The following is a 23,218-nucleotide window of genomic DNA, read 5'->3' on the forward strand; positions in this document are numbered from 1 at the left end:
GGATACGTAGCAATTGCATAGCTGGCCGAGACTCAGATAACCCTGCTAACAGAAAAACAGAGTAAAGATACGATGCACGGAAAACAGAATCCAAAGAATAAATTCTCCGTTCGCGTCGCGCGAGTCACGCGCGATATATATCTGGGAATTAGGTCGCGCGTGGTTCGACTCATTTTTCTACGCAGCCCGTTACTTTAATTGCATAGAAAATCATCTCGTCGAGTACAAGTGCTCGTTAATCACGCCTCATGACCACATACATATACACGCATGCACCGAATACCATTCGCGAGAGTTGACGCTGCTACTTTGTTGTTCAATCACGCCGCCGCCGTGCCGCGTCTATAGCACACCTCCGCAAGATCTTACGTAACGTACATTAATTGCTATGCGTTCGTCGAAAAGCTTGTTTTTAATGCGGCGCACTTACGTAACACTTATTTCGCATTCTTTATTATGCGAAAACGGGTACATGTGCGGGTGCGTGTCCCTTGTCTAGCGAGTTGGTCCGCGTTATTTGCGCGTTTCTTCTTTCAGATTACGATTAAACTCGCATACAGGCCGATCATTACTCAGAGAGTGAGTAATGGGAGGGGCGAGCAGAAGTCTCGAGCAGGCTTCGCTCTCCGCCACCTTTGCGGTGCACGAGTTTTCTCAAATGGTAGCGCTGCAATTATCCTAATGTCGCGAACACGTATGTACGCTTATGTACGGCGAAGTCCCATACGTGGCGTACTTAACTAAGAGTCGACTCGGTCGCGTCGAACGTGCCTGATTTCGTGGCTCGGTTCTGTGAAAAGCATGCGGGCGACGATGCGGAGAAAGACACGTCGAACAGGAGTGTGAGATTCGAAGGGCAGGACAGGGAAGAGAAGGGAGGAGGAGAGGAGAGATGAAGAGGATGAGTAAGAAGGATCCAAAGGTTGAGGAAAGAATCGGGGTTGCTGCGATAGCGAAGGTGGAGAGGGCGAGGCTGCTCGGAGGTTTGGAGAGGCCGAAGCTACGAGGTGCTAGGAGGTGCTACGAGGCTACGAGGGCCGAGGCACGATCTTTCCTCGGCATCGCGGCCGTCTCTGAGCGATTTTCCGCAACAAGGAGTCGAATTCAAACGGCATTGTGTTGTCACGTGCGGCCACTCTCGTTCTCTCTCGACGGAACGCCGTTAGACCCTCTTTCCTCTATGCAACCACAGAACTTTCTTACCCTCTTCCTCTCGCTTCCCTACTTACTCTTATTCTCTTTAGGTCGAGCTAATCACATCACTACAAAGTCCTGCTTTCCTTTCGGGCGCCTCATCGACACGCGTATAATACGTGCCAAGAATTCCTTTCACGGTCCTTCCACTACGCTTCTTTGCACTCCAAAGTACATACGTACCGAGCGAGGCGTCACTATCAATTATTCTTCGTTAATAGAATCCTTCTTCCACTCATACTTTTCTCTAGCTGCAAATTCTCTGCAATGATCGGCGGCAGAAGGTCAATCCTATTATTCCTTTGTACTTAGTTCCGTCAACGATCAAGATAATGGTCAGAAAATATCACTTTTCTTTTGATGCAATTGAAGAAAAGCAGGAGAAAAAAGCTACTTAACCGCGATAAGAGATAACCAGCCGTAAGGTCGATCAATCCATTTCCACTGTTGTGACACGGATCGACGTTAACCATTCCAGAACAGTTCGCTTCTCCTCTTATTTACGCATTGTATCCGAGGACTGTAGCATCCCTATTGATAAGGATAGCAGAAGCATAATGTAAAATACAAAATATAAATATCTTTTATTTTTATTTGGACAGTACATCTAACGGTAAACAATAAGACAATATGTATCAAGTCTACCTGTCGACTCGGGCATCATAATAATTGAGTAAAAATTAAATCTTTGATATTATACAATATACATACATATATATACACATACATAACAAAGTCTCTCATACCGACTATATACACAGTTTTATACAACCTTCCTCACGTTCCTTTTATCAGAACGGTCCGTCCGTTTCAACATCGACCAAAGTAACAGCACGGTAAAACGCCATCTCCTAATCTGCATACATCTACTCTGCCGTATTGTCCTCGACGAGAATACATACGTCGTGTGTTCCCCATTCAGAGGCGTATAGTATAGTCTCTACCTTCGGATATTTGGTAATTTCGCACTTAGGAAATGGCAGTAAATTCTAATAATAACTATACACATAAATGTACAGGATTCGTGTAGAAGACGATGGATACGGTATACGAAATATGGTAATGTTATATTTTGTATCTCTTAATCGCGTAAAATCTGGTAACAACGGCGATCCGGTAAAGTATCGCCGGAACTTGACTGACACACGAACGATTAAGCAGCTCTTACGAGATATACTATTAAATTTTATTACATATTCTTTTTTTTTTCGAGGTTTTGTTTCTTCAATTTTTCGTTCTTTTTTTTTTTGGAAATGCCTCTGTATTTAAATCAGTTAACAGCGTCGCTTACATCGAACAGGTCACTCTTTCGAACTTAATTCTATAAATTCAACGGAATTTAGATAAAATCTACCGTTGAAGATATTAGTCGTTCAAGAATCTATAGTTCCCAAGTAAAGTCTTATACGTCCTGCATTAAAAGGAATTCTATTTTTGGTCTTCCAAGTTATATATGTATGTATGTATATATAGTAACAAACAATATTTACAAACACATATCGCGGACCACATCAATCATGGTATACCTCAGATATTTTACCACGTAATATGTATCACCAGTGATCGTCATTTGTAATTAAGAGAAAAGCTGAAAATATATGCATTCGTATGCTAAGGGAAAATGTGTATTTATATGTTCTGGTAACTGAAACGGTGAGGAAAGCAAATGTTTCTGGACCAATAATTAAATAATTACGTGGAAACATAATAGACACATAGGCCACTCGTAGCTGTAATTATAGAAACGGTGTAGAATGATATCTGGAGAAGTATACCTACTTGCTGTAATATCAACCATTTGATGGATTAGGATTAGATTACCCAGACTTACGCCGAAAAGATAATTTGCAGTCTTAACTGGCGACTAAATATTCTCGTGCGTCTAAAGCAACTTCTAACTAAAAGAAGCGCTAATAAGGATAACGATGCTTTTTTTTTATTAGCAATAGAATAGTAAAGTAACGGCAGATCATTTTCAATAATCAAACTTGATTCACTTTTGTGTAAAACACGGGACGTAAAAAAAATGCTCAAGCAGGCGACAGACGTTGTGGCGAAAAGAGAGATTGTACGCGCAAACGAAATGTACGTCCAACAATTTCTTTTTATCAAATAAAAAAGAAATGATGAATCCTGTAAAGTGTTAAAAATGCTCTTTTCGTTCCACGATCGTGGATTTCCAGCATTTCTAAGCCGAGTTTCGCGTAATACCATAAAAGAGTGTAGCAATCTTATTCGAGATGCATAATGAACGTATCCCACGAAGGGTGATAAAATATAAATATTTAATTGAATCTTACGTAGTAATATCGTTCCTTTCGGAATCCGTGGTTTCACTTGCAGCTGGAACGGTAAACCCACCCGAATTCGATGGATGAGAATTGGCTACGACACACGTATTACGACCAGTGGCAATGTGAAAGAAAGGGGCTGGAAACTCCTGAGCATCCGTATATAAATTCACTGTATGCGGTTTGGTACTGCTCCCAGAACATTCCAGTTCCGGTAATTCGCCTAATATTCAATCGTTAATATCGCTGACTATTCCTTTCTTATTATCGTTTCTCGTTTCTCATTTTTCATCGAAGAATGTTAACCCTTTCCCTGCTAACAATTACGATCTCGCCAAACCAACCATGCAGGAATTAACGATGTAGAAACGCAGATAGTACGCGGAGAATAAACAGTTTACTCCTCAATGGACGAATCATTGCATATTTTAGGAATACCATCTCGCCTAACGCTTGCGTTTCCCGTAGTCTGTAGGCTTTCGAAACTTTGACTTTACGGCGATCAGCTTCTACCAGACGCCAGAAACGGCAGAACAGTGTGCGTTACTTGTCCGCGTTAGACTTTTATCCCAGTAATGAAAGAAAGGTTTAGTCATAGTCATATTTGTAGTGCAGTGAAAGGGTTAAAGGAAATAAGAAGAATGTCTTACCATTGATGCTGTGAGCATTTAATACCATAAAAACACTCCCCGTAGATGGTTCTCCGGCGCTCCTACTAACTTCAGCATCGGGCGTAGGAATTTCGTCCTCAGAATCGGAGCTGCTACTCGAATTACTCGTATCCTGCCTAGTTTGCGATCTTCTAGCACGACTAAATGGATTCTCCCTCTGTCGCACGAAAGTTCCGCCCTGAGTGCCTAATAAAACATTCACTTTCGTTTTCATAGACAGAATCAGTACGCAGAAACAAAGGTTTTTCGTACCTTGATGACCGTCGCGGATCAGAGGTGTCGTATCATCGGCATCCGAATCACTTTCCTCGCTAATTACCTCTTCGTCTGCTGCAAAAACTCTTCGCTTACAAACCGGACAAACCCTACGACTTTTTGTCAGCCAAGGGTCAATACATTTTGTATGGTAAGCTGAAAATAATCGACGCGTCGGAGGTCAGAGGATCGGTGTGCTTAATAGTACGCTCCACAGTATAAGTTTCGAAATATATTATTATTACTGCTAGGTACTAACCGTGGGCACAGGGCAGAACCCTTAATTTTTCGCCTTCAACGTAATCGTCTAAACAAATAGCACACGTTTCGTACGGGTCACCTTTTGTATATTTGTGCGTGGGAATCTTTTTCAAACTCGAGTTTGGTAACCTGTATCTCCGTTGCCTTCTTCTATCTTTGATACATCTAACAATCTATAATTCGGAAATATACGTATCAACAAAATGCTCGCCGAAAACACAACAATGTTAACGTTTCTGCATTACTTTTGGGACTTACCATAAAAATAACTATGACTAGAAAACATATCCCAACAACAATGGCAAAAGGCAAGAGCAAATGTGTGATGTTGAATGGGATATTATCATTAATTAGTACAAAATACAACTCATCGAACAAATAATTTTCTTTAATAATCAATCCTGTGAGTTCACTGACAAATACAGATGGTATTATTATTCCTCCCGCGTCTTTCGCAGACATTGGCTCTAGAACAAAATATACGGACATACACACACATGTACAGATTTATAAAGAGCCATTATTTTTCTTTAACACAATTATTGTAAGTACCTTCAATAATGGTAGCAATTAAACTCACAGTTGTTGTACAATTTCATAATGAAAATATTTACCTAATTCGTTACTGTTCACATTATGTATAATCGCAGCGTCGTATCCAGCTTTTTGTGCCATTCGAATCTTTCTCTCGAAACTACAGTTATAGCGAGCAATTAAAGCTATCCAATTACCATTGTAATTGGTAGTATTATTTGGAGGACCCTGTATTTCATGGCATGCCGTAGGTGGTTCTGCGTATACCACCATACCCTAATAAAATTTCCCACAACTCGTAACATTTATGTGCTGATTAATGCATATATATATATATTTTCTTAATATAGACTCACCGCTCAATTTTTTTGTTACTTAATTTAATGTAATTCACAAACATAATAATAGATAATAAAAATAAAAGGGCTTTGTAGAAACCATACAGATTCGATTAAGATCTCTCCGATTAAGAAGAGTTTAAACAAGAAATACCTTGATTCCGTCAAATGGTATCAAGCCTCCGAATCTGGCAGGCGTATCTCTGAATTCTTCTTCGATCTGATGCCTCGCCGCTGCAGAAAATACCAAAATATCTGCCCTGTTGCACATAACACAAAAGACAAGGAACGTAAGCCATAACTGGAGTTGGTGGTTTAAGCAACACTGTCTCATCTTTTAAAATATCGGAAGTATCCGCCGTCCTGTCAACTTTAATATTCTGTTAGAAAGTCTCTCGAGCGATTCATTATACGTTATGTTTAATCCGCAGATGTATCCATCTTGAGGAATAAGATAACACTGTCCTGCAAAAGTAAACACAATGCCTTACTTAAACTCAAGCTTCCTTTCTTATTATACAAAGTGTAACTACGAAACACCACAATCAATTCTCTAACAATCATCAATAGTTCGGATCAATCGTCGCGGATAGTTGATAAAAGATATTAAGATTATACAAGCGATACGTTTACGATGAACCTAAATTGCTATCCATAGACTGTCGAGATAAATCGTTGAATAGTTTTGTAATCAGTTTTGTCAATTATTACATACTTGTCGCCAAGAATCAGCAAATTTTGCCGAAAATTAAGGGTATCTCCATATTCAGAGAGGCCGAAAACTACTTGCTCGGTTTCGCTGTTTCCGACATGATACGATCGATTCATTCAACGTGGAAAATTCATAACCCGTGCGGCGAATTTCTGATTCAGCACAGCTAAAGGATGAATCAGACGAAGAAATTTTATTTGCAATGTCTGCCATAAGCGACATAAAAACACTGTATCAATTATAAGCTGCTGCTAAACGATTCGTAAGCAGAAGGTGTAAGTACGTGCGTGTTGTACCTGCACTATATGTATCAATGATCGGAAAAAAGCTCGACAATTCAATGTGCCAAGTGCATTCGTAGTTACGCTTTGACCCACCGACGAATGAATACACGGCGATAATGGATCTTCCGGTGTGTATTAATCAACATGAATAAAACTGACGTACAGACACGTAGGGGCATTGGTACTTATACACAAACAGGTACGCGACGGACAACCAATAGAAAGACGGAGAGGATGGGTGAGAGAGAGAGAAAGAGAGAGATATATATATTCGTGTAGATTTAACCCTGGAAATTTCCTTGTCAACAGTAACGTTCAACGCGAATAGATAAATAATTTAGATACCTACTGATATTCCTTTCCCTGTTTTCGTGCAGAAAATATGCTGCATACGAGACACAGGAGGCGTTCAGCGGTCGTACAACGCGTACATATATAAATGCATACACATACACCTACGCGCACGTTAATTTCGTATGTAATTAGTGTGCAACGAGATGCACACCGTTTAGCCGTTTACACGTCGCATGTCATCTGCACTTCCTCTGCTGAGTCTTCCCTCGATTTTGAGGTTATGAGGACGTCCCCCTGTGGTTAGTCTTCGTGCTGACAAAAGCGTTGAATTGTTGCGACGCATAAAACCGACTGTGACGTTGATTAATCCATCGAATAAAGTTCACCGAGGAAACGTCAAAGATTCACCACTGCGGAAGGGTGCCACATTCACTACCAATGCGAAAACAATCGAAGCATTTGTTACATACGTAACGATCACTACGGCCCTTTCGATTGAAAACGGGGTTTTTTCGTAATTTGATCACCGAAGTCACGCGGATGTCACCGACACTTTTTCCTCTATTTTCTCGCGGAACTATCAGACAGAGCCATGTCGGACGTGCTCGTTCGCGCGCTGCGTAACCGCTAAATTTAAATTTAATTAAATCTTAGCATCTATTTTCAGGTCGAAATCGTAAGTGAAACTTTGTCGAATCAGATTCTTAAAATTCTGCACTTGGATTATTTCCGTTTCTCGATTCCCAAGAGAATAGTGAAAAGCCGAAAAGCAAGAGAACTTATTGTTCGGTTCGTGGAACGAATTCATTGTAATATACGTAATGGTTCCCGTAAAAAATATATTTCAAGCTCATATGGTGCATAATTGTTTACATTGGACAAGTTTATCCGATCGAAACACCATTTAATAATTACAGGTAAGGTTGAGGTTGCAATAGAGAAACACAAAATGAAAAGCGTATTTCAGTTGCAAAGTTTATAGAATGTATGTCTTTTATATACCTACTTATGGTATTACGTATGGATTACAATGTTTTATGGTACAATAAATGAATATTACACGTATATATACATCACAGGCATAAAGAACGATCATTTATGAAATATATATGGTTCGATACGTGTAATTCACATACATAATACAGTTTCAAATCGGTATGATTCACAGTAAAGTCAGTAAAAAAAGGTCGTGTGTAATGCAGTTCTTTACACATATTTAATGTACAATCGAAGTCATATTCTAATGTACCATGTATCCCTAGCGGAAATAGATGTCTCTTAAAAGATAATATTTTACAATATTGATGTTTATGATATTTATAATAATGATCAATCGACAAACAACTCTAACTAAGCATTGAACGAGCGGGGAAAGTTAACTTAAGAAAAACAAGGGAATATGAATACGTCGTGAAAGAAAATCGGATTACGTTTGCAGTCCAAAGGCACTCATTATCAATATCGTTTACAATGAGCCAAATTACAAATGTACATTGCATAAAACTGATTATCCTTGTAAAAGTTTCCTAATTTCTTCTGCATTCATTAGATCTTTCCGTGAGAAAACCTTTCGTCGAGGTACTGCGCTTTACTTATAATAGCATTCTTTTGTGCCTGGTCGAACCGATTCACCTGTAAATCAATGTCCCTGTCGAATGGTCTTCTAACGGCGGTCTGCCCACTTAATTTAGCTTTCTCCTCTTCTTTCTGAAATACATTACATATTTTATTGGTCATTAGTCAACCAAAGTGAGCTAAGCGCGAAACTCTTCTATACTCGACAGATAAATACCTTTTTTTTCTTTCGACATTTACTCTGATGTATCTCCAGGAGCGACTTGTCGCGCTTTCTGCCCTTCCCAGATTCGGTTTCGTAACTTTCTTTAGGCGGGTCCGTGGTCGATGTTGTGAAAGTATAAAACTTCTCTTCTTCCTGCACGGGTAAAACATATCGCAAACCGTTACTTCGTAGCTTGACGATTCTAAATCAGGTGAAGAAAAATTTTACTGCGCCCACCCGTTGCTTCTGCTTCTCTGCCTTCTTCGCCGGAGTATCTGTCCAGCATGACCTGTCGGACATATCCGGACCTTCCCTAACACGAAACTTTCGTGGAGCTAGTCCGAGATTGCCTATCTGCGCTGCGGGTAATTCTGTCATCCATTCCTCTCGCTGAGTCAAAGTACTGTCATCCTAAAATATTATTCAACGTCAATCCCTTTTCTCTATCTTTCTCGTAGAACCGGACTGACAACTTCCTATATGTCCGTTGTGTAAAAATTACAATTCATTTTACCTCGTCCTTTTGTTCATTTCTGATTTGTTGCGCTCTGTGCTCCAATTGTCTGTACACATAGTTACTTTTTAATGCTGGATGGTTGGCTGGCAAAGGACCGATCGCATCTTCGTCGTCCGAATCTGCTTCTTCTGCTACTTCCGCTTCTTCTACTCCAATCTCGTCGTTGTCGGAAGATTTCGTGACACTTGGGAGGCCAGGGCCTATAATTTTCGTTTCAGTTTTATTACTGCATTTCTTTTCTAATAAATGCGGTGGTAACACTGGCCCGAAGAGCATGTCCGAATCTACGCCAGATTCCCCTTGGCTTGTAATATTTTCATTACTAGGACTTGTCGCATCACCTTCCAATATCTCAGTTGCATTTCGGGCCTCATTTCCCGGTAAGCAAGGTCCTATGAATGGTGTACTTTTTACTGGTTTTATGTCATTGGAAGAATCGGGTATTAATTGCGGCGGTAAGACCGGCCCATACGTGGAATTATTTTCAGCAGTAGAAATGTCTGTTGGTCCTGGGGAATTATCACCATCGTCAACAACGTCATCGCCATCGCCATCACCATCATCATTATCACAAATACTAAGACGCAAGGAAGTTCTTCCGATAGAACTCATACTTTCCTCCTGACTATTCACATCAACCGTATTTTCTGTTGATCCGCGATCACATCTCTGACCAACATTGTCTCTACTATCTTCTGTGATTTCCGTCAATACAGGTGACGCGGAATCTGAAATGGTACCAGAATCATTAATACTGGAACCATACAACAGATCACTCTTCCCTGCATTTACCTTTGGCGAGCCTTCCGAACATTCGCTCTCAATCGCTTGCTTTTTCGTTGAACTGTCACATTCGTTGTTCGCATTTTGCTTTTTCGTCTTTGTCTTGTGCAGTCGTGAAAACGAACAAGTGGTGTTTATATCGGAGCCATCGGACAAATTTTCGTCCGTCTCTGATAAAACATCAAATTCGGATAAGTCTAAATCTTTACATTCCGGGCTTTCTACCGACAAATCTTTCTTCGTTAACGATTCAGTGTCGCTACGACTTTGTTCCACGTTCTTGGGCGAAGAGATTTCTTGCACGTGTTGCTCCACATTCTCCTTCGCCGACGTCCTTTTATGCGAATCGTGTCTCTCAGATTCTCCCCGAGATCTACTATGATCCGACAATCTTGTTTTATGCGACTGATAGCCTCTGTCGCGACTCTTCTCGCGAGAATGGTGCTTGTATTTCTCGTGGAGCTTGTTCTTGTGCTTGTCATTCTGGGACCTGTCGTCCTCGTTTCTGCTGTGAGACCGCTCCTGAGACCTGTGCTTGCAATGCTCGCTCCGATCTCGAGTCCTATGCCGCTTTGTGTCACTTGTTTTACGTTTCGAAGGTAAAGAAGAACTTTTCGAATCTACGCTAACATCCCTTGCGTTTTTATAGTCTTTGCTGTCCTCGCGTCTCGAGCTTCTTGACTCGCTAATGTGTTTCGAATATTTTGCAGAATACTTGAGATCTCTGTTATCTACGTCCCGTTCTTTTGAACCTCTATGCTCTCTTCTACTGCTGTCGTGCTTGGATTTTTCTTTCCTATCTTTGTACTCTACATCGTTGTAGGATGACTTGTAGTCTGACTTCGACCTCGAGAGTTTCCCCAGTTTTGGTTCTGGCTGCACGTTATCTTTCCGGGTGGCTTCGAAGCGAAATCGTCGCCCGTCGTCGCTGTCCTGACTCTCGGAATCAGAATCCATCGTCGTCATGATTTAGATACTCGCTGAAACTACCACAAATTTCATTTTTCATAGAAATTAATTGCTGTATATACGTATATATATTTAATTTTCAACGCTAATCCTTCTAGGCAGCAGAATAAGCAGCAATACTTATGAACGAACTTAAAAATATCACATTGCGTTTTTGTAAAAGTACTTTACAGTGCCAAGGCAATAAACAATACCTAGGAAAAACAGTTAGTTATAATTTGGCTACACAACTTTATTTAAAACACAGCTGTATTCAAACATTGTACATATGACAGAATTAAAGTACGACTAAAGGGGATAGAAATTCTAGTTTACGCGCTTCTCTGTATCCTTTGGCTGCGTTTGGCTCTTCACACTTTCTACTAATCTATCGACTTTACTTTGATTCGGCTTTAATTTCGGAACGGATTCTGTCCGCGGACTTGCTTGTAACATCTTCATTACTTTCGCTGCGCTATACTTAACGGATTTCACAAGCCCAGCAGTAATAATACCCTTCGAACTTTGCGTAACGCTTGATTTCCATACAATTTCTTTTAAGCACTCCTCTAGTATCTCGCCACAATCTGGATCGTACGCGACCGCTCGTAGGCAATCCTCCGTGTCCTTGGATCTCGGGCCCTGCGACCATGCTCTGACGAGCTTAATCTGTGGTGTTCTAGGTAACTGATTCAAATGATGTATCATTGTCACAGGATTTGTATCTTGATGGCACATGACAACCGTTTCATCAGACTTTGGGATATCCACGTAATTTTCCAAGTGTTTCAATATCGGACTGTACAAATCTCTAAACTGTGTTAGCTGAGGTAGAACTATGTTGTTAACTTTATCTTTATTCTCGCCGAAAGTCATTCGGAAGTCGCCGTTATAGGATAAGCCAGCTATAGTTTTGTAAAAGTCAGTTTCTGTAAAGTGTTGCGGAAGCAATAACAGGGCTGTATGAACAGCTGAATGTAAATTTTGTACTAGAGCTGTAGGTAGCACAGAATGCTCGTCCGGTTCCACCAATACTTTAACCGGTTTGTGCAATCTTCCCGCCAAATATAAATCACTCCAGTCTAATAAGTCCTCTACCAGCGAAACTTCTGAAATTACTCCATATTTGATGGTATATCCTCCTGTCACTTTAACCAATGTATTGTAATACACCTTGGCACCCCATTTCTCTTGCACATTGGTGATTGCTCTGGGTCCAAGAAATCTCAATGGCTGGGCATAATGATTGGCGTTAAATTTCAAATTCTCCGCGTGCCAATGGTTTACATTACGAACGACAAAAATAAGATCCAACATGTTGTTGGACTGATTGTTTGTTTGCTTGAACGCAGCAGACCCATATGCAAAGCAAAATTTCATATTCCTTGGGAAATTTTTCAGTATCTCTTTTAACTGCTGAACTCCTATGAACTTCTCCATCATTGTGAAATGTTAATGGTACAAGCAAAATCTCTGCGTCAAAACGAAACCGGCTACCTTTAATTCTGCATAATAAGTTTCCCTCTTACGTAGAGTTAATTAGGGTACAGTTGATTTCAGGTTTTACACCATCGGAATTTGCGGATACATTCGAAAGTCAGAAAAGTATGACAGTGCTGAGGAACATAATAAAAGAAACCGGCACCTGACGCGGGAACAGTATTTTCGCTTTGAAATCTTCCAACAGCTTCTGGACAATTACAATCAACTGCGCCCTTTACGAACGAAAATCCATTCCCATCTAACCTAGAAATGTTTTCCGTGAATCGTATAATCGTTACATATACTTACTCCAAATCAATAGAATATTTTATAACGGTGATTTAATTAGTTACGCTGCGAGTCGAATGATATTTTTAATTTTTAAGTTAAAACATAAAAAAATGGTATAACGTCAAATTGTACATCGTACATAGTACCGTACCGTTTATCGGACTTAGAAACACATGATTGCCTCAAGTAATCTGTTTCGCATGGACCAGTATAAGGTCCATAAATTTTCTCTTTAGTAATGTTATTCGACTCGACCTGTCAACTATACTCGATATAAGTCTTTTCACTGGCAGTGATGACTTTTCGCGTCAAAAATCTCCATCCGCTACTTGGCATTGGCGTGTTTTCACACCGCTGCGGCAGAGAAACTATTGACCCGCACATCTCATCTAGGAACATTTCAGATCATTCGATAATTGCAACGGATCCATTCTACTTGCTTATTAATATAATTTTAAGAGCTTCGGACTTCTGATTAGAAAGAGGTATGGCGGTATAATGAAGAATACTATTCCCTGTAGTAGCGAATGCGTGAAAAGGCCCACCAGGCTCAACCAGGCTCCAATCGATATATGTCCATTCTCTAACGCCAGTTAAACACTTAAATTTGTTCCAATCGAACATTTTACCTTATCGTAGTACTATACTTGTTTTGCTATAAATATAATACTTAAGTATGTTAGTTTAAGTAAGTTTATGTTAGGAATATTTAGGGATTTTCTCCTAGTGAACAATTCCAACAAGTAACTGTTAATGAAACTTTAATTAAACAATTATTATAAGGATATTAAGATTCTGGAGTTTAATAACAATGTTTACAGCTGAATAGCAAAGTAAACGAACAAAACGAACCTTAGCAACTAAAATATTTACAATAGAAAAGTGGAAATCTAAATACTTGAGTACAAACTTCGCGGGGTAAGCAAGATCGTGCGCACTTCATGCTCCTGCGCGCCATCTGTAGGCAGCTATAAAAGGCGCGGCTCTGCAGAGGACGCTCTCAGTTCCTCACTCGTGGGTTAAAGGGACAGTGTATATATATTTACGTTAAGTAGAAAGCAAAATGTGATTTGTTGTTACACGCAATATTTTTTTTACCTCTCCGTCGCTTATATATGTTAATAAGTGCGTGCAACAGGGATTCTAAAATTTCATGATCCTAGTCTACTTTTTAATGGCTGACTGTCGCTGACTGTAGTTCGTTTGTGACCAAGTTATCCCATCTACAGATGCGTAGCATAGTTTATCGCAAATGTTAGTAGCATAAATTTGAGGTTGAGGACATTTGAGGGTGTGAGGGTATTGTTGGGTATTGCGTCGTATCAAGTAACGGAAAGACGTAGTGCATGATGATTACGAGCTAGAATTCTTTTCATTGATCAGCTGTTATTTGATGTGATGTACTATAGCATCCGAACATAAAAGGATTCGGTTTAGATTACTACGTCGATATTCTTCGCGAGGTATTGCGTCGACATCAGCTAACAAGGCTGCGTGCGTTTCGTAAAATACGAACGAACTGAAAACAGTTAAACAGCATGGAGGTTGACGAAAACAACCCATCGGCTCCGACCGAGACCCCAATGGAAGTCGACGAGGACAATACCGGAAAAAATCCTACCACATCGGCGAATCCTCCGAGTGCTATCAAAGTGATGGCATCCTCCGGTACTGTCGGGTCTGTTTCCATTAGCCTTCATCCGCTTGTCATAATGAATGTCAGCGAACATTGGACTAGACTTCGTGCTCAAGAAGGAACAGAGCAATTAGGTGCATTTTCCAACCACTTTTTATTCTTTTTTCGCAGTTAAAAAGTTGAGTCATTCAAATTACTTAAACACGTGATATACGCGTAGAATAAAACAAGACACGCGTTGTTGCAGTCGACTCAACTATCGAGCCTCCTTCGAAGTGTCATTACAACAAAAGCGCGTGTTCCATGTATATTAACATTTTATTCGCATGTTGCAGTATATGGAGCGTTAATTGGTAAACAAAAAGGTCGTAACATAGAAATCATGAATTCCTTTGAACTACTGTTTACCTGTATCGGAGATGATGTTATAATCGACCGAGATTATTATACTACTAAGGAAGAACAGTTTAAACAAGTATTCAGTGAAATGGATTTCTTGGGGTGGTATACGACAGGGGATATGCCCAATGAAAGGGACATCCGAGTACACAAGCAACTCTGCGAGATCAATGAAAGTCCCGTGTTATTGAAGCTTGACCCGAAGCCAAAGAATACCGATGTACGTATTTGTACACGATACTCGTGTACATTAGGGTGGCTTTTATTTAGTCTTGGTAAAAAATTTTTTCAAGGTTTTCTTCGGCAATTTTTCAGGAAAACATTCATGACGTATTAGACACTGAAAATAAGATTTTTTTTATCTTTTCCGCATATTTCGGTACATGCCCCTCCCCCCTAAATGTTTAAAAAATAGTCTTCGAAAATAAAAATTCCATTTTTTGTTCGCCTTCATAAATAAAAAGTGTTCTAGAAGCATTTAAACTTTCAAAATTTGAGGGAATAAAATTTTTTTTAGTTTTTCGGACTTTTTTCGAAACCGTTTGCCGCACGAGAAAAAGTAATAAAACATAAAAGATGCTCCTTATCCGGATCTACAACTTTGGTTTCACACATTTTTTTATTTAATCAATAACTTGGAGGATATTATATAAAATCGACTTCGCGAGCAGTTATATGATGGTGTAAATGTTTAAGGGCCCAGGGGGCACCCTTTCCCGTTATCCGATCGAGCTCAAACTTTACACGGATTTTTTTATAATTATTTGGAACTATTCTGAAGGGTGCCCTGAATACAATTCAAAAGTCGAAAATAAGAGCCAGCCTAGTGTACATAGACTTTGTAATAGAACCTTTCATTCTTTGTAGCAACTGTCCGTTTCTATGTACGAATCTGTGATCGATTTGGTTAATGGAGAAGCAACAATGTTATTCGTTCCATTAACCTATACACTGGCAACAGAAGAGGCGGAAAGGATCGGGGTCGATCATGTCGCGAGAATGTGTACCAATGATCAAGGGGAGAGTTCTTTAGGTAATATAATACCTGTTTATTTGATTTTCAATGCAGCGGACAAGTGATAATGAAATCTCCTTTCCACGAATAATCAACAGTCGCGGAACACCTAACGGCACAGCACAGCGCCATAAAAATGTTACATTCAAGAGTAAAATTGGTATTAGAATATGTGCAAGCGGTCCAAAGCGGCGAACTAAAAGGAAACCATGAAGTGTTAAGAGCGGCCTGCTCCTTGGGACACAGATTGCCAGTTCTGAATAACCCCAAGTTTAAAGCAGACTTTTATAATGTAAGTACGCGCCACAGAGATTTTCGAGTAATATTCTGCTTGTACGTATAATATGAATTTTTTCAGCAATGTAATGACTTTGGTTTGATGACTTATCTCGGTATCATAACGAAAGGTTGCAACAACATTAATCAGTTTGTTAACAAATTCAATATTTTGTATGATAGGCAAGGTGTGGGTCGTCGTTTGCGAAGTCTTTTCCTGTGATAAGTGAATAGAATGTGTTGACTTTTATACCTGTCTTTTTTTACTCCTTAAATTATAGTAAATATTCTTGGACCTTGAGAAATTGAAAGCAGTAAATTTCGCTGGTGAGTAAACAGAATGCTAGAATATTGTACCTCTTGCAAAATAAAGCTAAAAGGGATTATAAAGTTCTGTTCCGTCCTCGTTATACAAATTTATTGATACGTGCTCTATATTTATACGTTTCCCAGTACGCAGCATACATACAAAGAATTTCCGGACACGTTCTACGTAATATTGCTCGAAACGAGACGTACACCGAGATTATATCAGTATACATATAAGTAGTATGTACACGCTTGCACGTTTTCTTAGTGGAAGACGTCTTATAGTCGATACGTTTCTTCATATAAACCCTTATACTTTCAGAGGCCACGTTATCTTCTCTTTACATACTTCGTTTTTATTATTTACAGAATTCATTTTGTATAAATTATACTTGATATAAAAAAGCGACCTATAAAATATGACTAAAAGTCTTCTCCTAAAAATCTATTCAGTTATTACATACGCTTCGACCCGATATATATATATATAACGATTTACAAATATTATACTGTATAAAATATAGTCTAGTAATATATTGTGCCTCATTACTTATTGCAGGTAACTGGATCATGTTACGTATTTTATATAGACATAAATCAGAATTGACTCTTCGTGTGGCTAGACTATTGAACCTGTATAAATTCCATTACGACCAACCTTTCGATTTATAGTTTGATCAGGAAATCGTAACGCAGTTACACGCGACATATCGCTAAAAGGTATTAAAATTTTCATCCTCCATTTCACAATATTTGTTTGTACGCTGAGTTGTGCGGTTCCATTTGATATTACATTGATATGAAACATTCAAACCACAGAGATCGATATTCCTACACTAATTCGTACGAAACTTGCAAAGTTTTTGCAATTCTTACCTTTCTCTCATTGCGGCATTTCTCACAGACAATTTCTTAGTCAGATTTTACTTTCGCCAATTGCAAAAGATCCACAACCATGCGTTGCGTGCCTCCCTGGCATATTCGTTTTACGATTTTACATAGTCAGCTGGCTGTCTTCGATCATGGTAGCAAGAACATCTACCAGAACAGACAGCATCGAGTCGGGCTAAGGACTTGGTTTCTCCATTCCAATTATCTCCTCGAACAGAGTGTTTCTTCCCTCTATTCTTTCTTCCATAGTTTGTAAGGCAAATCTTAACGTTGCCGCAGCCAAATCCCCGACCGACCAATGCCTATCCATAAGAACTCTAGTCACAGTATCTAGCTGGAAAGTGATCGTAGAATCAGTAGAGACTTAATCTTAAAAGTCATTCATTTCATCTTCATATTCGAATGATCTGTATCGTATTCGCTACCTTGGTCAAGTTTGGATTTCCCGTAGTGTAATATATTAACTTTGGTACCCCGGCCAAAGAAGCAGCGAGCCATTGAATGACAAGCTTCAATTGCGGGTCCCCTTTTAATCGAGATCCGCATCCCCAGTTACCGGTAGCAACTGGTAATAATCCACCTGACTGAGGACTACTGTCTCTTGGTATCTAAAAAGTTGCGTTAGTAAATTTCAGATGTTACGGGCATAGAAAAGATGTGTCTGACGATGCAAACTAGGTATAATTGAAAATACACTTTGGTGTCTATATAAAATCGGTGAATCTCGAACAATGTTATTGCGGAAAGTATGAAAAGTTATATTAATGCAAGTTAAAAATCGATTATGAAGTGTACAGGTAAAAGACATTATCAGATAGAATGAGAGACAAATCATTAGTCATTAGAAGTACGACTACAACGGTTCCAAATCAAAAGCACATCTTTGTTATCTGTCATGCAACGAGTCGTTAAAATTTATAAACCTTCGGCACTCGATGGTTTCTACCAATTTTAGCTGGTACAACAATATTTAATAAACAATCACGAGGACACGTAATTTATTTATGATATCAGTTCCATGCAATTACATTTACGAAACAGAATCGACAGATGTGTAAGACAAGTTTTGCTCACGTTAAACGTAACATGCGATTCGATTTCTTGCACAAGTTTATCCATTACGGTTCCAGGTGCGCTTAAAGAAACGGGATTAGATAGACACACGGTAGTTTCGTCATCGACCAATGTTTGAAAAACTTCCGATGTAAATGTTACCGTCCTAAGCTTTCTACGTTGGATATCCTTTACCTCTTTTGATATCGCACGATTACTTAAAGCGTCTTCGTAATATTCTACACCTTCAGACTCTGAGACCTGCGTATCGTAATGATCTGATGAGACATGGCTATGTACAAAAGATTATCTGCGGTAGTATTAGATTTTAGTTTGTCTCTCATTCTTCATTGATACAATACAAATGATATCGTACAAACGGAGCATAAAACTATAAAACCATGTAATCGTTTCTGATCCAATATAGTACAGTTTTGTTCTTTCTTTTTTTTAAATTCTTTTTTAAGTTTGGTAATGTTATTATTCCGTCCAAAGATCAAAGTAATTTCGATTAAAAAAAAAGCAACTTGTTTCTTACTGATTGCTGTCTCCTATTTTTTTGACGGGCTAGCTCTAAACTCAAACTTCTCACGGCCAAAGCTAATTTGTGCCTTTGATTTACGTCGACGGAATCAATGAAGGGCTGAGGTTCACCCTCTTGAACCGGAACACCAGCAAACGATTCGCTGAGGGCTCTCTTTAACAACGAGCCCGCGAATCGAACCACGGCCCTGTCTCGTGCATCTAATTCACGAGACTCGTCCGCCACTATGGGATCCTCTAACCATTTCGCTAGCTGCTCGTAAACTTCCTCGAGCTCCGAACAAAAATCTGAACGTACGAAGATAAGTGTCGGTTCGCTTATTATAATTAGAAACTGACGAAACATCTTCTCTATAAAGATGTTTTGTAATACTTGCCAGAATTGTATTCGGTGCTGAAACTGTATCTACTACTAGCGCCCGTGTCTTTCCTTTGAAGAGTAGGTTGATGCTGCCGAAACCTACCCAGCCATTTCTGTTCGGCCTCCAAGGACTCTTTGAGAAATTCTTCGTCCACTGTTTCGTCACGCAAAACAAAACCTCTCGACCCTCCTCTTTTCACCCTACAATATTTTGTACCGAGCGAATATTGGCTTCGTCGATCTATTTACATAACTATCTTTATGCAAGCTCTCTTACTTGATGTCTTGATCGTAAACGTGACTTCCAGACACGCTTATCCCCACCGCGTAACTACTCTCCCCGGACGAGGTATTCGACGAAGTTGCTCCCGTAGCTGTGCTCTCTCGCTTCAAGGCATCCCTTAACCGTTGGGCAAATGTTCCTCTCCGCTCCGGGGTGTCTAATTGCGCGCTGTACCTCTTACTTAATTTCTGTTCTTCATCCTCTACAAAATACCACGCGGAGTATCGTTACAGGTACCGCAAAATATATTCTACATAGCTCGATATCGAAAGTATCGCGTACCTATTTCTTCGTCTATGGTATCTTTCGCGCTATGGAAGCTGTCCGTGCTCTGACTGTTGCAGCTACTGTAAACCGACATCTGACCGAGGGATTTTCGCGTAACTGGTAAAACTTCTCCACTAGAACCAAGAACGATAAACCGACTTCTCCTGCTCGCGCAACTCGTATCCTTGCTGATTTTCTGAGGGCTCGGTGGTCTTACGGATTTGCCGTTTGGCCTGGTACGAACTTCCGTTAAAGTGTCGTGTTTATTATGCTCGCGCAATACCGTTTTCGCTGAAAAGACAGAAAGGAAATGACAGCATTACGGCTATTGGTCAGGGACGGCGGAACAGTTACGGTACCTTCTTTCGCACCGTCGTTCGTCGACAGCGGCTTATAATCTCCTTCCGTTTCCGGAGGAGTGCTGCTGAAGCTCTCCCCGATCGGCGACAACCTCCGAGAACTCACAGCCCCGTCTGGCTCCAGCTCGGATCTTACCGGATCGGTCGGGCTGCTCGGTACGTGTCTCTGCCGAAATCCAAGCAGAGATTTATTCATTTCCCGCAGTATGTTGTCTTCCTCGAACTGCGTCAGGGGTAATCTTGAGTAATCGTCAGGATCGATGCAGCATACGGTCACCTGCGAGGCGTATCAGAGTAAAAAAAATGTATTATTCGCGAGTAGAAACGAGAGGATGCGTGAAATTTAGCAGGTCACGGGAAAGATACTCACGACATTTGGCTTCGAAAGAGGTTCGAAGGTAGCCCTGTTGCGAGGATCGTGAATTCTAGACACGTGCCTAACGCCCTCGACTATCAAGACCTCGTTGTCTTCCAAGGCCTCGACCGAAAGTATCGCCGCGAGCATTTCCGGATGCGTCACTATCTAGAAATCAAATAAATTACTGCAACTTTTCGCCGATCGTCACCAGGAACCGGCGCGCGGTGTCTCGAGCATTCGCTTGGATTCCTTTCTCTTTGAATGGACTTGAATTATCTCGCAGATCGAAGTTACGTTTTTTCTCACGCGCTTCAATTATTTACATGTACAGTTTCTTGCGTGACATCACCGTCAAGCACGCCGCCGCCAAACTTTGCGCTCGCGAAGCATACGCGCAATACTTTGGTCTCGGGCTCCACACGCTCCAGGCGACCCTCGTGGCGTATCATCAGCGGGCACAGAGCCACGTTGCTCTCCAACCAGTCCTCGATGGTTAACCATTGCTTAGACGCCATCACCTGTAAATCGTAGGCGTTCGTGACACGGTGACCCGCGAATACCACGGCACCACGCGAGACAGTACCTGTCTTGAGATTACTAGCTTCCCGCTTAGCGCGTTCTCCGTGTCAAGGTAATCGTAGTAGTGAAATATACTTTTCAGCTTCGCTTTCTGCCCGTTACTGAAACACACCGCCCGGAGAATACCATTACAATAGCGTGTGCTTTCGTACTTTTGCAGCCTGATCCTCTTACTTGCATAGGTGCTTGAAGAAATTCGTGAAGTTGAAGTCGCGCAAGGTCGGATGGGTCTTGGCGGTCCTCTTCGGAAACGTGGAGAAGAACGCGTTCGCGATCAAAGAGGACGCGAACGCATAGCTGTATTCGACGCAATCGCCTACGGGTACAAGACACGATTATCATCCTCGTTGGTATCTGAGACAAGTATAATTAGTTCGAGTTACCTTGCTGTTGAAGGCTAAAGTGTAAACCGTGCGGAGGCTTGCAAGACCTCAGGGCTTTCGCCCTCTCTACCAGCCGCGGTATCGTCTTGGAGAACACCTGCTCTCGTTCCGTGGCCTCGAGATCGGTGTCCAGGAACGTCGCCAGTCCGGAGAACAGCTCTGGATCTTGAACGTCCTCCTCGGGATCGAGGCTTATACTGGAAAATGCGGATGCGTCACGGAAGGAGGCAGGTGATTATTTATATGATACACATGTAACGTGGAGGGTGGTGTCTGTACAGAAGGTGTGTGTTCCATAGTATTATTGGGAGCATTCGGGTACATCGTTCATGGACATCTAGAGATACTTTTTGAGCAGATACCTTTTCAGTACGCACTGTTCCTCGTATCTTTACAACAGCATGTAGCAGAAAAATCGAGTTCGTTAATACGTGAATACTAGCACGCGGGAGAAGAGCGTCCCAATCGAAGCTCGTGTTACGTGTAAGTATGGCAAGCGACGCTTAAGAAGAAACGATTCTTCGGCGGTCTTACTTACTTGCACATGTCGTGCAGTCGTTGCATCGCTTCCAAGAGGTCCTCGGAGTTTCTGGCAGCGGCCGCGCGATCCAGCTGCTTTACCACGGCTGGCCACCATGGTAGATCGCACGGCAACATCACCAGAGCCATCCTGGTATCGCCTTCGATCTATGGATCGAAAGAAAAGAAATTGTTAAGGTACCCTTAAAACTTCCAATCTCAACTGGCCCGATCGGTTCTTCGTGCCCGTTGAATCGTATGCGGAGAACGTGTTACTAGAACGGTGCTCGCGATGTTTAACATGAACCGAGCGCGGGCACCAGCGTGACTTGCGTTACACGCGAGAAAATAGATCGCCAGTCGGTGAACCGAATTTCGAAGAGGAAATCCCTTTTGGCGATAGGCCCACGATCAGTTTCCCTGAAACTATCTCTATACATATGCGAGATACGCGTGAAGCCTGTGTAGAGCAGGTGAGACCAATGTGCGTACGCCAGCCAACGTCTCTGGACACTTGTTGTACGGGTGCTCTTCATCAAACACGAACCCGACAATTTACTAAATATTTCTCAATTTTCTTCACTCCGCTCCGTATCCGTTTTCTATTATAAGATTCGATTATTTGAGCAAACAGCTTTTCTCAGTTTCTATTTTTTAAATAGAATCATCGAATTCTTAGTTAACGGATGGAGAGGTACTCGGGAACAAAAGAAAGCATTAAGGGCGGTATTCTCAGTCGCTACTTATTCTTATGCAAATGCCTAAGCACGCGGCATCCTCTACTAACCTAGTAGCTAGTAAAGGATGCCGAACGCTTAAGCATTTGCTTAAGAATAAGTAGCGACTGAGAATGCCGCCCCAAGTGGAAGCGGTTTCGCGATAGCGCAAGTAGTGCGAGTTTAAAACAGCTGCCGCGGGAGGTCTGACGAATCGTCAACAGGGCGTATGTACTTTTACGCGCGAATTGCCGCGTAAAAATAAATATTCCATAGATACTAGATGAAACGAGGTCTCACGGGCCGTGTAACTCGATACTCTTTGTCCCTCGCGTAAAAATACATGCTGTACTCAGGGGGAGTAAGTGGTATCTTCGTATATAAGAAGTTTCTGATCCTCTGAAATTAAAATTCACCATCCACGTCAGGGAAACCGATTCCATTTCTCCTGAATTGTCTAAATTCTCGTCGCTGCTCTCCTGTCATTCGTCGAATAAAAATAACGCGAACATATTGCTCTGAACGGTTGCTTTCTGCTTCCGAGTTGAAGAATAATTTGCCAGGGTTTACTGGTATCTGACACAGGAGTGGAGGAATGGATCTGGGGTCCCCACGGCCGCCACCCTGGGCCACGCG

General features: G+C 41.1%; 5 protein-coding genes across 25 annotated transcripts; 1 reads left to right on the forward strand and 4 right to left on the reverse strand.

The window, feature by feature from the left end:
- Positions 1–225: 225 nt before the first annotated feature.
- On the reverse strand, positions 226–7,417 carry LOC143377689 (E3 ubiquitin-protein ligase Godzilla). Of its 8 annotated transcripts, XM_076829278.1 has the most exons (10): positions 6,890–7,417; positions 6,260–6,422; positions 5,699–6,009; positions 5,287–5,482; positions 4,931–5,139; positions 4,671–4,845; positions 4,409–4,567; positions 4,136–4,342; positions 3,495–3,708; positions 234–1,725 (listed from the first exon to the last, which is right to left on the reverse strand). In XM_076829278.1, the coding sequence occupies exons 3-10, from the start codon at positions 5,876–5,878 to the stop codon at positions 1,695–1,697; spliced, it is 1,371 nt and encodes a 456-aa protein (XP_076685393.1). In that variant the 5' UTR covers positions 5,879–6,009; positions 6,260–6,422; positions 6,890–7,417; the 3' UTR covers positions 234–1,694. The 8 variants fall into 8 exon arrangements, with proteins under 8 accessions (XP_076685397.1, XP_076685393.1, XP_076685391.1 ...); XM_076829276.1 differs by lacking the exon at positions 6,260–6,422; XM_076829279.1 differs by lacking the exon at positions 6,260–6,422 and having other exon boundaries at positions 6,886–7,417.
- Positions 7,418–7,619: 202 nt separating this feature from the next.
- On the reverse strand, positions 7,620–13,275 carry LOC143377688 (uncharacterized). Of its 10 annotated transcripts, none has more exons than XM_076829274.1 (6): positions 12,787–13,275; positions 12,508–12,603; positions 9,129–10,894; positions 8,852–9,025; positions 8,627–8,767; positions 7,620–8,541 (listed from the first exon to the last, which is right to left on the reverse strand). In XM_076829274.1, exons 3-6 carry the CDS (start codon positions 10,878–10,880, stop codon positions 8,380–8,382), a joined length of 2,229 nt encoding a protein of 742 aa, XP_076685389.1. In that variant the 5' UTR covers positions 10,881–10,894; positions 12,508–12,603; positions 12,787–13,275; the 3' UTR covers positions 7,620–8,379. The 10 variants fall into 10 exon arrangements, with proteins under 10 accessions (XP_076685389.1, XP_076685387.1, XP_076685383.1 ...); XM_076829272.1 differs by having other exon boundaries at positions 12,508–12,608; XM_076829268.1 differs by having other exon boundaries at positions 12,432–12,608.
- LOC143377931 (phosphatidate cytidylyltransferase, mitochondrial) lies at positions 11,190–12,305 on the reverse strand. Its single transcript, XM_076829737.1, has one exon. It carries the CDS (start codon positions 12,303–12,305, stop codon positions 11,190–11,192), a length of 1,116 nt encoding a protein of 371 aa, XP_076685852.1.
- Positions 13,276–13,636: 361 nt separating the features above from the next.
- Csn6 (COP9 signalosome subunit 6) lies at positions 13,637–16,880 on the forward strand. 3 transcript variants are annotated; one of them, XM_076829287.1, is made up of 7 exons: positions 13,637–14,405; positions 14,607–14,890; positions 15,538–15,703; positions 15,784–15,977; positions 16,044–16,149; positions 16,243–16,288; positions 16,415–16,880. In XM_076829287.1, the coding sequence occupies exons 1-6, from the start codon at positions 14,174–14,176 to the stop codon at positions 16,260–16,262; spliced, it is 1,002 nt and encodes a 333-aa protein (XP_076685402.1). In that variant the 5' UTR covers positions 13,637–14,173; the 3' UTR covers positions 16,263–16,288; positions 16,415–16,880. The 3 variants fall into 3 exon arrangements, with proteins under 3 accessions (XP_076685402.1, XP_076685403.1, XP_076685401.1); XM_076829288.1 differs by having other exon boundaries at positions 16,830–16,880; XM_076829286.1 differs by lacking the exons at positions 16,243–16,288; positions 16,415–16,880 and having other exon boundaries at positions 13,638–14,405; positions 16,044–16,211.
- Positions 16,353–22,024, reverse strand: LOC143377687 (uncharacterized). 3 transcript variants are annotated; one of them, XM_076829263.1, is made up of 14 exons: positions 21,886–22,024; positions 21,348–21,544; positions 21,139–21,280; positions 20,969–21,065; positions 20,709–20,903; positions 20,398–20,550; positions 20,028–20,304; positions 19,684–19,959; positions 19,396–19,603; positions 19,135–19,310; positions 18,753–19,045; positions 18,236–18,475; positions 17,587–17,769; positions 16,353–17,495 (listed from the first exon to the last, which is right to left on the reverse strand). In XM_076829263.1, the coding sequence occupies exons 1-14, from the start codon at positions 22,014–22,016 to the stop codon at positions 17,337–17,339; spliced, it is 2,727 nt and encodes a 908-aa protein (XP_076685378.1). In that variant the 5' UTR covers positions 22,017–22,024; the 3' UTR covers positions 16,353–17,336. The 3 variants fall into 3 exon arrangements, with proteins under 3 accessions (XP_076685378.1, XP_076685377.1, XP_076685379.1); XM_076829262.1 differs by having other exon boundaries at positions 19,135–19,319; XM_076829264.1 differs by lacking the exon at positions 18,236–18,475 and having other exon boundaries at positions 19,135–19,319.
- Between the last annotated feature and the right edge of the window lie 1,194 nt (positions 22,025–23,218).

Source organism: Andrena cerasifolii, chromosome 16 (genome assembly GCF_050908995.1).
Source record: "Andrena cerasifolii isolate SP2316 chromosome 16, iyAndCera1_principal, whole genome shotgun sequence".
Taxonomy (NCBI): Eukaryota; Metazoa; Arthropoda; class Insecta; order Hymenoptera; family Andrenidae; genus Andrena; species Andrena cerasifolii.